The sequence below is a fragment of the Crinia signifera genome, chromosome 2 (assembly GCF_055691185.1).
Source record: "Crinia signifera chromosome 2, ASM5569118v1, whole genome shotgun sequence".
Lineage (NCBI taxonomy): Eukaryota > Metazoa > Chordata > Amphibia > Anura > Myobatrachidae > Crinia > Crinia signifera.
The window spans coordinates 141,641,172-141,653,739 of NC_139218.1; the positions used below are offsets into that span (position 1 = coordinate 141,641,172).

General features: G+C 42.8%; 1 protein-coding gene across 2 annotated transcripts in view; it reads left to right on the plus strand.

Moving 5' to 3' along the window:
• Window positions 1–12,280, plus strand: part of SRGAP2 (SLIT-ROBO Rho GTPase activating protein 2) — a 109,438-nt gene extending 97,158 nt beyond the window's left edge. For both annotated transcript variants that reach the window (XM_083173032.1, XM_083173033.1), the window contains exons 21-23: window positions 154–303; window positions 6,172–6,490; window positions 9,211–12,280. In XM_083173032.1, the coding sequence (XP_083029158.1) occupies window positions 154–303; window positions 6,172–6,490; window positions 9,211–9,594 (853 nt within the window). In that variant the 3' untranslated portion in view covers window positions 9,595–12,280. The remainder of the gene's footprint in view (window positions 1–153; window positions 304–6,171; window positions 6,491–9,210) is intronic.
• Window positions 12,281–12,568: the final 288 nt, after the last annotated feature.

The following is a 12,568-nucleotide window of genomic DNA, read 5'->3' on the forward strand; positions in this document are numbered from 1 at the left end:
AAAGGTCACATTTTGGAAAATAGAAATACTGGAGGGTGTCGACCTAGAAATATATCTTTGTCCCAAATATGAGGACTGGATAGTGAGATATATACAGTACAGTCGGTGTGATTGTAACATGCATATTTGTGCTGTGTATTGTTTTTGTCCCAGTGATGATCCCCCCAGTGAGAGATCTAGCCCCCGTTCTGATCCAGAGCAGAGTTCTGAGCTACTGGTGGAGGAGAAGGTGATGGCCAGAGCCAGCCTCAGCTGCCCCGCAGGGAGCCACGTGGCTGACATCTACCTCGCTAACATTAACAAGTAAGGTTATTTACTGTTATTATGTAGCCTTTAATGGACTGTGTCAGTACGGATATGTTTTGTGATCACAGACTAATTAAAGATTAGATTTTAAATAATGCTGCAGGCTAAAATAGTTTTTTTTTTTATCAGATCAAAATGATATATATAATAGTTCTCATGCCCTGACAGATTTCCAATACGGAGGGGATTCTTGCAGTACTAACCTTTTCACACAGCCATCAATATCCAGTCATTGCACATGAACACACGGCAACCCAGGTTATTGTGAAATGTGAAAGCCACTTTTAACCAGTTGAAATAAGCCTGGTTGAATGACCTATCATTTAAGCTCAGGGAGTGCACAGGGTTGAATATGGGTTTCAATCCATCTTACGTTGCAGTGTGTTCTGGGTTGATGCGACCCAGCATCTATTCAAACCAAAGAAATAGCTGGTGCTTACAAAGTGATGTCACCAACCCGGCAGTCAGGCAGGAAGGCAGCCAGTCTGAAACTGTTTTCAGCCATGTCGCACCTTGTATGTACAAGTGTATAAAATCCTGGGCGCTATCTGCCATAGTGGTGTGAAAGGGGTATTATCTTGCTTGAGGGTAAGACTGGTGCCTGTTGAAAAATATCCAAACTTTATGATCACATCTTTATGTCAAGCAATCTTTAAATCTGATAATCCTTTGAAACTTTTCCTAAAGCTGGACAGTGCCGATATTCCTAACGTTATCAGTTGTGCTGTGGGATAACTATCTATATTGTGCATACGCACTGACCAATCTCGTTCACCATATCAGGAAATGATGTCACCTACCCCCTGCTCCATCCATGCAGTCTCTGATGATTTGGTCAGGTTGAGCTGCATGTACAGATGACAGTCATTAGTGATGTGCAGGAGCACACATCATTAACTATATAGTGGGTACACGCTGAGCGATTTTGCACTATATATCGTTAATGATATTGTCCCTATTGTTAATGATCTATCACCCAATGTGTACACTGCTTTACATATACTGTATGCAAATATTATATACAGCTTTTGTAAATGTAAGTTTTAGTTCTTTGTATGCCATATACAATGGCATACAATTTTAAAATTGTATGCCATTGTAGAACATCGGCCGATATCGCATCGCATGCGATATGGTCTGCGATGCGATGGGCGCCGCGCTAGTACACAAGTACCCAATATTTTTTTTCTTGCTACTGTGCATGTGTACCAGAAGAAAAAACTTTTCGGAATATATTGCAACCAGGACGTGCAGTCTAATTTACACAATAAGTGTATTGTCTCAACTAAAAGGAATACATAGATATACAAAAGTAATGTAAATAAAATGTCACACCGCACCTCAAGTGTAGAGATTAGTTAAATACAATAACCTTAATACCAGGTTCTCTCCTTTGTCAGCAGTGATGGAACTGTTTGCATATGAAAAATAGTGGTCACTTATCTCTCTCTATACAGGGAATGGAACTGTGACCATAGATAAAATCAAAGCCGGACTGTGTACACTCGGCAATTAGTTATTGTGCATGCACAATAGGAATAAGTGATTAGGTAGTCAGCAATTGGGGGAGATGGCAGTCTAGAAAAGCATGCCGTTTTCTGGGCATCGCCTAGTCAGCCACTGCACATTTGTTTGCAATTGGAGAGCCTCTGGTGTCTTGTGAGACAGTATTGCTTTACCCTGAGGTCAAATGGTATGGCAACATTTGGCAGATGTGAGATGCTGCCATTGGTTGTCTCTGGTCACAAGACCATGGCTCATCCATTAATATATTTTTGTAAGTACCCTGTGAATAAAATCACAGCTGCGCATGCAATTGTGCACCCCTCAGAAACAGGTTTTCTGTGCTTTAAGAACAAACACAACTTATTTCATGGAATTGTTCCTTTTAAGCATTATGAACCATTGCAGCATTCTATGTTCAAAACTGAAAGATTCATGTTTTTAATCTGTGTATACAACACTTGGTACTTCCTTAATAGAGATAACTATTGTGCCGTCATGTGGCAACAATACTAGAACATCCCATCAGTGACTGTTGTACTAATTGCTCTATTAAAGTAAGATGCTACTAGCGGCACTTAATGGTTTCAGTGCTGCTGGTAATGAAGCTTTTGCATAGCTTAAATCAAGTACGTATTGGAGAATAGCTCTGTTTAATATTTAATCCTTATAATATGGTGTGTATTACTACATGTTTACTGTATCAGACTTCTCAATATATTGATGTTATTACCATGAAAAATCATGGTATGTTATCTGCCAATTTTAAGAGCTATTAATCTCCAGTTCATTTTGCAGCGGGGCAATATAATTAGCAATTACAAATGCCGATATAGCTGCAAATATAGGAGACTCCTTTGTCTGCTAGATGAGGTAAATAGTGAAGCATTTTGCATGTACTGTATTAGAAACAAATTTTGTTAAGACCCGCAGCAATGATTCACCAGCTCTGCCCCAACTGCGTTGTTTACTTGAGGTGCAGTTCCAACATGTCGTAGCATGAAATTGGAATCTTACTATCCAAGCGTACCATAATCGTTTTTACATCTAAGCGTGGCTAATTGAAGCAAATCTAGAATTTTACAGTTTAAATGAACAGGATGCAGTTAATGCAACCTCATCATATTCTATATCCAGCTGAGTTGTTGGTAGAATCTTATCTACTCTGGTAGACTGTTCACAATTGGACATGAAATTTGGATAAAACATGGGATTTGGTGATTCCCACAGGAACATTAATGTGGCCTATTCCTTGGGCAGCGTAGCACAGGTGTTTCCTTATATAATGAAAATATATGTCAGATGATACCTCTTCCTATTGCTATAGTTGTTCATCTTGCTTCACTATGCGAGTCACCAAAAAAAGGATAAACTGTATAATATCATTGCCTAATGAAAAGTTCTTTAAAAAGTACCTATTATTTTATATTAAGGAATTGTAGGTGGATACATGCATACATTATAGGTGACTTTTACCTAACTAGGTACACCTACTTTAATAACATAGATACAGACCCGATATGTTACGTTTGAGTGTGGGAGGTTGTAAATGGGTTTTTATAATACACTTAAAGACAAATATCAAATGTCCCCAAAGTCTGCATCATATTATCTACTTCTATACTACGCATCTTTCTCCCTTCGACCACCTGACTGAGGACCAGATGTAGTAATTGGGGGGTTTTGTCAGCGCTCAAGGTACTGCTGTGTGAAAGGGCTGCAGTGTATTGAGCTGTCCTAGCTCACAGGGTATCTTTAGTAGGATGTGGTTAACACTGCGCTCTCCTTCCGAACCAACTTGAGTAGCAACCCAGTGATTCGTTTGTGTGTTATAAGATACAATGTAAGAGTAATATAAAAAAGTAGTAAGGCAATGAAATGTGTGCAAAAAAAACTTCAGTGCGTTTATTGCTACACTGTACAAAATATGTGACAACTGTGACACAATGTATCAATATGTACAAGTGTAACAGAAGGGGAGGGTGGTGGGGGATGATTGGGGTACCAGGCTTGCACGGGGCAGTGTGGGCAGCTAGGTGGATCAAGTCTTTATAGTTCCTTATATCGTGTCCAATCCTGAGTATAGATCAAAGATCAAGAGTACATTGGGACGTCTGTAAGGAGAAAAATACACAGGGAGGTGGTGCAGGGGGCTGGCGTCCCGTCCCCCCGCAGTGCACCGCTCACCTGTGTCCGATGTCTGTGTGAGATCGGTCCCACGCAGTCTGTGTGCCTCTGTTGCTCCCGCCCTGACTCAGGCAGCTGTGCCGCTGTGTCCTGAGCCCGGCTCTGCGGTCCGTCTGAGGGGCGACTTCCTGGTGTCGGCGCCTGGTCAGCGCCGTACCCGGCGTCGTTTCAGCAGTGTGTTAGCCGCAGGCTCAACTCCCAGCCGGGAGGAGACTAGATGGATGGTGATAGGAATGAAGAGTACATGTTGCTGTGATGTCCTGCAATTGTCCAACGCGTTTCAACCGTATATGTCTTTTTCAAGGATGTTTGATGTTCAGTAATGACCCGGTATTTAAGGTGGAGTGTCCCGCCCCCTTACACCTGTGATAGGTCATCTGGTGTCACATGCAGATGTTAATCTGAAGTGCACACAGGTGTGTGACTGCTAGATTGCTGGTGAAAGAAGATGTGAAGCGAATCACTTTATTCATCTAACTTGATTGGGCTGTTGATGCAGTAAGATGATTATAAGGAGGGGTGGAATAACTACCCCAAGGTGCCATTATTAAACTCAATATGGTTGTACTAAGCTTCAAAAGTGATAAAATGGAGAGTGATAAACAGCCAGCCAATCAGCTCCTACCTGCCATGTCACAGACTGTGTTTGAAAAATGTCAGGCAGGAGCTGATTGGTTGTTTATCACTCTGCATTTTATCACTTTCATCTGGCCCTCTATCTTGATTTTGCTTAAAAGTGCTGGCTACTTTATTGTGGGGTACACACCAGAACGATATGGCCCAAAACGAGTCAATTTAGATACAATCTCGACCGATTGTATGTAAATTGGCCATGTTTTGGGCCATTTCCGTGTCCTTTTGATGTGATCCCGATCCGATGCGCGGCCCCGCAGGTCAATCGGTCTTTTCTGAGATCCTACCTGCTGCAGGTAGGATCTCAGAACCGACCATTGCAGTGGGTGGGAGTCGTGATCGGATATCGATCACATCAGCCACATTTTTGCGGCGGGTCGGCGGCGCCGTCAGCTCGTGAGCAGGTCATACGTTCCTGTGACGACCCGCTCACGAGCACCATCGTCCTGGTGTGTACCGGGCATATGGGGTAGTGAACACTTTTTTTGTGGGCAACCAAAAAGTGCTGCTATGGCCGTGCCGATTTGGCTAGTTGGATGTATTCACCTGGAACGGAGTTCCCTCTTTAGAGTTGGATCTGTTATTCAGGAACCAGAAAGTAAATAGCTGTAGCTGTGTAACACACACACACACTTGACTTAATAGTTTCCTTCTGCAGTCCATATTACATAAGGAGGGATGTGTTGGGAAACCTGGGTCATTTTAAAATATCATTGTTATTTTAGGCAACATGATCAAAATTATGGGAACATTTGATATGCAAACATTCTAGTTCCTGCCCTGTCCAGCATTCTGCTTCATTTGTCCTATTCCCAAGCCACACGATTCCATGCCCAATTTAATAGTGACCATATTGGAACAGATCCAGGCCTTAATTGAGCTGATCGCCTATACTTCTTCCAGTGTCACAAGGGCCCAGTCGTGGGGTTGGAAGATCAGCAGGCACGCAGGATAGATAGATATTCTTCAGGCATTTTGCATTCTAGAACAAACATATTGGGTCTGTTGTCTATATCTGCAAATATTGGGACATACAGTTGGAGCCCCTGTAAATTTTGTTCCTTAGGTCATGGCTCACCATGGCTATCCTATTGTTCTCAGCAGCAATACAATGCATAGAACAGTACAGTAGGGGATTAGCATAGTAATCCAATTAACAGGCTAAATGAGGAGGGCTCCATCTGTATGTGTTTGAATAGTAACACCAAATAATAGAACCCATACCTAAAGTTTAAGAAATTTAATGGACCAAAAGATGTATTCATTGCTGGAAACAAGTGTTCTGTCATTTAATGTTCCACTTCTGCTCCTGCTCCTGTTTGTAATTTTGCTGCAGGCTAGGAAAAGCTACCACCCTAACACAATACAATATTGCAAGCTCTTACTTCAGCACAGACTTGGTAAACATATTACAAAACGCAGAAAAACATGATCGCTTTGTTCATAGTGAAATGTAAACTAATCTTTCAAAGTTTGTCGAAGGTGTAAACTGATTTGTGGTGTATTATTACTATTCTAATTAGACATTTTTACACATTGTAGGCAAAGAAAGAGGCCGGAGTCTGGCAGTATCCGGAGACCTTTTCGCCAGAGTGACAGCCTTTCTAGCTCTGACACATCCGAGCCGGCTTCACCGGGAGCAAATGTACGGCCAACATCTCAGCCTGTCATGAGCCAGAGCTTCTCCAGAGAGGCTCCAGATCGCTGTTCTATCAGTGGACACGGCACAGTCAGCAGCATCAGCCGACACTCATCTCTGAAAAACAGGATGGACAGTCCTCAGATACGCAAAGCAATGGCTGCTGGAAGGTCAAAGAGCTTCAATAATCACCGTCCGTTGGACCCAGAAGTTATTGCTCAGGTCGCCATTATTTTCAGATAGTGATACAGGGCCAGATGTACGAAGCTTAAAAAAGTGATAATTTTGAGAGTGCTAGCCAGCCAATCAGCTCCCAACTGTTATGTTACAGGCTGGGGGCACGATGCACTAACCGAATAATGCGGTAAAAAAAAACGCATTTTGATAGCAAAACGCCAGGTTTTTGCTATGGGCTTCTTATCGCAATGACGTATGCCACCCCCCCTCACCTGAGTCCGGGCAGCGCACTGCTGTACTGCTCAGACCAGTGACCTCCTCCTCACTAGCCCAACATCCCCTTCTGGGCGCAAGGAGGCAGCAGGGCCTGACCTGCATCAGCCCAAATGAGGGAGGGGGAGCCGTCGGGGACCCCCCCGGCCACATCACTGACGCAATGCAAAGGACAGCTTTTAAGGCAAGAGCTGTCCTTTGTAATAATTATCGCATATGTTAATGCTCATTTGATCATTATCTATGCGGTAGCCGGCGGCGATGTGTGCATCCCGCCCTCTGTTTAAAAAAAAATGACAGGTAGGAGCTGATTGGCTGCTTATCACTTTTTTTTTTTTTAAACTTAGTACATCTGGCCCACAGAGTTAAATATAACAATACGTAGCAGTGATAAGAGGAAAGTGTAATTAAACTGAAGGCTGTCCAGCCTACAGTAGTGAACAGACCTGTTCCCAAAACCTGTTTTATTAATCATTCTCTGGTGAATTAATCTAAATGACTATAGTCTATAATTATCTTACAAGTTCTCAAACAGATTAATTAACCTATGCATGATTAAATACGTGTGGTGAAAAGAAAATTGGCGCATTAAACTTGTTTGTGAACATGATCTGTATTTTTTTTCGTTAACTCAGAGTAGACGTAGAATCTTTGTCAGCAGTAGTTCACTTATTGCATCTGGTCAGAAGGGCAACACAAGCCAAAGGTCGTCACGGTGGTGGTCGGCAAATGGGAAGACCAACATGTTTGTTTTTTTCGGGGAATTTTTTCATACTTTACCATCCATGTAGATTCCAACTAGAAACTAGAACGAGGCTCCTGGTGCAAAGCGGTACACTAAATTGTGATCCATGTGCTGAAATCTAAAGATATCAAAGTTAAAAACTCATGTTGACCATTTGTGGGTCCACCTTTTCATTGCAAGCATTTAGTGTCTCCCTGTTGACTGACAACCTAGGCCTTGGCCATCTCCAACAGAACTCAAGGCGCTTTTTAACCTCCATCGACACCAACATAAGTCTTACAGGATCTGCAGATGGTATTGGTTGGTAGATCTACAGTCTAGATAGGCAGTAAATAGGTCTACCCCAAAAGATCGACATGCAATAGGTCAAATGGTCAACATGTGAAAGGTTAGACAAATGACAAGGTCGACATGAGATTTTCATTTTTAATATTTTTTTTAAGCTGTTTGGTACTTGTGTATTAGCCGAGCGCCCGGTATGTAGTTAGCATAACGGCACTCTCAGAATCAGCGTAGTGTTCCCGCGGCCAGTGTTGTTAGCGTAGTCAGTCAGAAGTAGCGTAGTGTTCAGCGTAGTCAGACAGTCGGTGTCCCTGTCATAGCTGAAAGTGAAGTGACCGTGTAATGCAGGGCTGGGCAATTGCGGCCCTCCAGATGTTGATGAACTACACATCCCAGCATGCCTTGCATCAGTTTCAGCATGGCCACATAGCAAAACTAATGCAAAGCATCCTGGGATGTGTAGTTCATCAACATCTCGAGGGCCGCAATTGCCCAGCCCTGGTGTAATGGCTGCAGAACCTGTGACAATGTTCATTACTGTCTCAGATGTATGATATGGCAGGTGTGAATGTTTTCTTTAAACACCCCCACTATCCTTGCCAGCCCGAAGCATGGCAAGTGCAGTGAGCCCCGCAGGGGATGTGTTACGCATTCTCCCGACCTGTTCATACCCCCACTATCCACGTCGGCGTGGAGTTGATTTTATAAAGGGTGTCGAGCCCCGCAAGGGGAGGCAGATTACTTCACATGTGTTCCGCAGGGCTCGGTGGCTCGCTGCGCTCGACACACTTTATAAAATCAACTCCACACCAATGTGGATAGTGGGGTATGAACAGGTCGGGAGGACTCTGCGCTCGCCGTGCTTCGGGCTGGCGTGGATAGTTGGGGTTTGAAAATGCCTCCTTTATTGTGCATAGGGGACGCACTTGTGCCAGCATACCCCCTTTATGTATGAGGCGCACGTGCTAATAATTACTGAGACGCACCTGCGTCTTGGACAGCTGGAGCGCCTCTCCGCCTGTGCCCACATGATCCCCTCTCCGCCGGCGTCCGCCTACACAGGGAATCTGGCATTTACCGGCACTGTGTGAGAGGCGCTCACTAGTCTTGGCATGGACACCGGGGACAGAGCTGGGCTGCCGCGGAGTAACTACGCTAGGCAGCCTTCGGACTATCCAGACAGTGTAGCTTACCCTACGTCTTTTATTCCTATAAAAGCAAGAAATCATAGAAAATAGTGTGCGGTTTTTACAGTTTCAAATAATACATAATGCATAACCATCGCTACGTGCCTTGTATTCGCTCTTGCCATGAAGGCCTTGTTTTTCTTGGGTTGTTACTTAAACTATTTGGAAGGTTTCAATATTAATAGGTTTAGTAAGGAACAAAAATGTCCGTATTCTATTTAATGTAAGGAATTCCCACCGATAGAGGCTTTATCTTGTCTGTCTTTTCCTTATTTCAGGATATTGAAGCAACCATGAACTCTGCCCTTAATGAATTGCGGGAGCTGGAGCGCCAGAGCAGCGCCAAATATGCCCCGGATGTGGTGCTGGACACCCTGGAGCCTCTCAAGACTTCCCCCGTGGCTGCTCCCAATTCTGAGCCCTCTAGCCCTCTTCATGCTCAGTCCTTGCGGGATACAGAGCCAAGTTTTCAACGCAGCTCCAGTTCTGCCAGTGACATCCCTTGTTCATTCCGTACCGCTAAATCAGTACGCGTACCAACAACAAGGCCCCCGGCTACTCGACCGAAACCAACCATGTTCCCCAAATCCAATCCCCCTGCAACCGGTGCAGTAGGATCTTCATCTGGTCAGCAGCCGCCTGACAAGTCTTGTCCTGTGTGACACAGGTTATCAGGGCCATCACTGTGAATTCAATGTTAGGAATCTTTAGTGTGTACATAAAGACTTGTGTTGAGATTGTGGAAAATGACTGTTGCAGAAGCCCTAAAATAAAAGTTGGGAAGAAATCCATGATTGGGACAAACAAAGGTCCAGGACCAAATGAAAAGAAGAGCTGGTTAAAAGACTGGTCCCATGTAGGGTCAATGTGTCCAAAACTTTAGCATTACTCCATTCTGTAATTGGCCCATGTGATATTTAGAAGTTGTCTCATTTATATGACTGCCACTTCCAATAATTAGTTCCAATAAATGCGCTTCTCGTTTCTGGATGTGGCGCTACTCTATGTTCATACACGCTTTACATGTGTTACAGAAATAGAACACTAAAGCAGATCATAAGAAGAATTACTATAACAGTAAATTGTAAGTGTTCACTTATCATGTATGTCAGTGTTTTTGTTTATTCCGTATACAGTATATCCTAGTTATCACATATCTAACAAGCCTGCTTAAACACAGAGCGAGCGCCAGGAACACATGCACGAGAAGAGGAAATGATCACATTTAGGAACTTTCATAGGGTAATTTACAGATTATATAAGCTTACATGATACTAGGTTTATACATTGTTAGAGCAGTCGTTCCATTGGTTTCAAATATTTAATGAATTTCTACATAAAAATCTAATTTATGCTTAAGAAAGGAGACTAGTTTCACAAGCAGTAAAACCACATGGTTTTGTCAATTTATAATTAATTGTGAAGTATCTCGCTAGCAGATCTCTTGACCATGTGCATTCATATTGATCCTATGTGGGACCTTGCTCTGATTTTGTGCTTCCTCTTTGCACTTAGAGAGTTGTCACCCTTACCCTGTCTCCATTGTTAGGTGCAGAGCGGGTAGGAGTCTTACAACCTTCTTCTGTAGAGTGTTCTAGTTCCCTCTTACATTCCACTTGTATTCTAAATCTAGTCCTTGCTGTTCTGAGATCCCATGCAACATTTATATATTATGGCAGCTCTGAGGGAATTGTGCTTCGCTTTGGGAGCCTTTGAATTACCATTAACTCTATTGTGAAGAGTTACAGTGTCCTGTGTGGACCACAAATAGCTGTCTTCTTTCTCTTCACATAAAGCGTGGCAATATGCACAGGAGGCACATATGGTAATAGATATGGGAGTGGTGCCCTCTAGTGGCTGGAGCAAAATACCAATGTCGCTGAATGACAGTGGTCAGTCATAGCTGTTTCTTTACCATGGACACTAACTTTGATCAGTATTGTTTATCTTTTATCCTAAATGACCAGTGATATTTCTTTTATATGTATAATATACCAAACACTATATAAAACAGACACAGTGCTAATGTGGTGTCTGTGAGTACACAATTCCTAAAACTATGGCAATTATATCTGTACATCAAAGAGCATCCATTATCGCGGTTTTCTCCAAATGAATGTTATAGGTGCCCTGTTTTTGGGTAAACGGTTGGTCAAATCACAGCCCATCTATTCCAGACCACACAACATGACCAGTCGCTGGAACTTGAGAGGAGTTCACAAAATACAGTAGTTCCATAATACATCAGCAAATCTAGTACTTACAACTTTCTGTTGGTGGCTAGGGTTGTCTTAAGGGTAAATATGGAAAATGTATAAAAGATAATATCGTCTCCCGCCAGAAGCAATGCTTTTAACCCTTTATGTGCAATGACAGTGAGCGCTTCAGCTGACATGAAACTTGACAGTATTTAATCCATCTTCTCGCATGGCACTGCATCACAGAGCATGTGATTTCTGCTGTGTTACTGCCGAAGGCTGGGGTTAGGCCTGTCTGGCTTATAAGCATAGCACTTTCAGCAATATAATAACATGATATGAAATGTATAATATTTTTTTCTCAAATACAGGACTGAGGGAAGCATCTGGAATTTATGAAAGTGCCCTAGGCATATTAATTAGCATTTTTTTTGGTGGTGTATTTTTTTATTTTATGTAAAAGTTACAAAGAAAATGGATTGTGTTGAAGAGCTTATTTAACCTCTGCAGTTCTAGAATGGACCTTTTTATTGTAGCAGGATCCATCAAGTGTGTGATATACCTGCCTACATCCAGAGAGGATTTATTACAGATCTCCCTCTGACTACATACGGGTTGCAAATCAGTCTCCTGTGTAAACCAGTCTCACTTTGCTGGACGTTGGGGAACACAGTGTGTTTATCCCTGTACTGTCAGCAGAGGAGCGAAGACCAGCCTTTATAACTGTGTGTGTGTGTGTGTGTGTGTGTGAGAGAGAGATAAAACAGAGCACGAACCTAATACAGTGCTCTCTTGCAATAAGCCAGCACTGTACAACTCCTTTTATTTGTTATGGCACTTTGACCACTGATACTAGAATTAATGTATATGGACAGTGTTCTCTGGGAGCTGTGTCAATAATATTCATGCTGTCTAGGAGAATGTATGCATCACATATGTAACACAAACTGTATAAAATGTCATTAAAGTGGTCTCCCCACCCCTTAAACTACATGTTAACTATGAAATAAAAAAGAGCAAAAACAAAGCAACGTTTTCACAACTGGAATAATGTATGTCTGTTTTTGTGCTTTGTATTCTCCAACATCCCAGACTGAGGGGAGGAGAATTTAATGTGGGAACTCCTCAATAAATTGTGTTTTTAGATAAATGGCGTGTGGAGTTCTAATTCACAATGAAATCTGATTATGGGTTAGAAATTAATTGTCTGCAAGAATATTTAGGCTTCTGCTTTACTACAAGAGGCGGTACTTGTGTATTATCAGGGCGCTCGGCTCCGCTACGTTTTCAACGTAGGCTAAGCTGCGTTGTCAGCGTAGCCAGCGCCGTGATAATACAGGAAGCAGCAGGGTGGTGTGGTATATACTTGCCCTCCTCAGTTCAGGGCACCGCATCGATCCACGGTGACTCCCCGGCAGTAGCATTCAGTCCCCCTGCT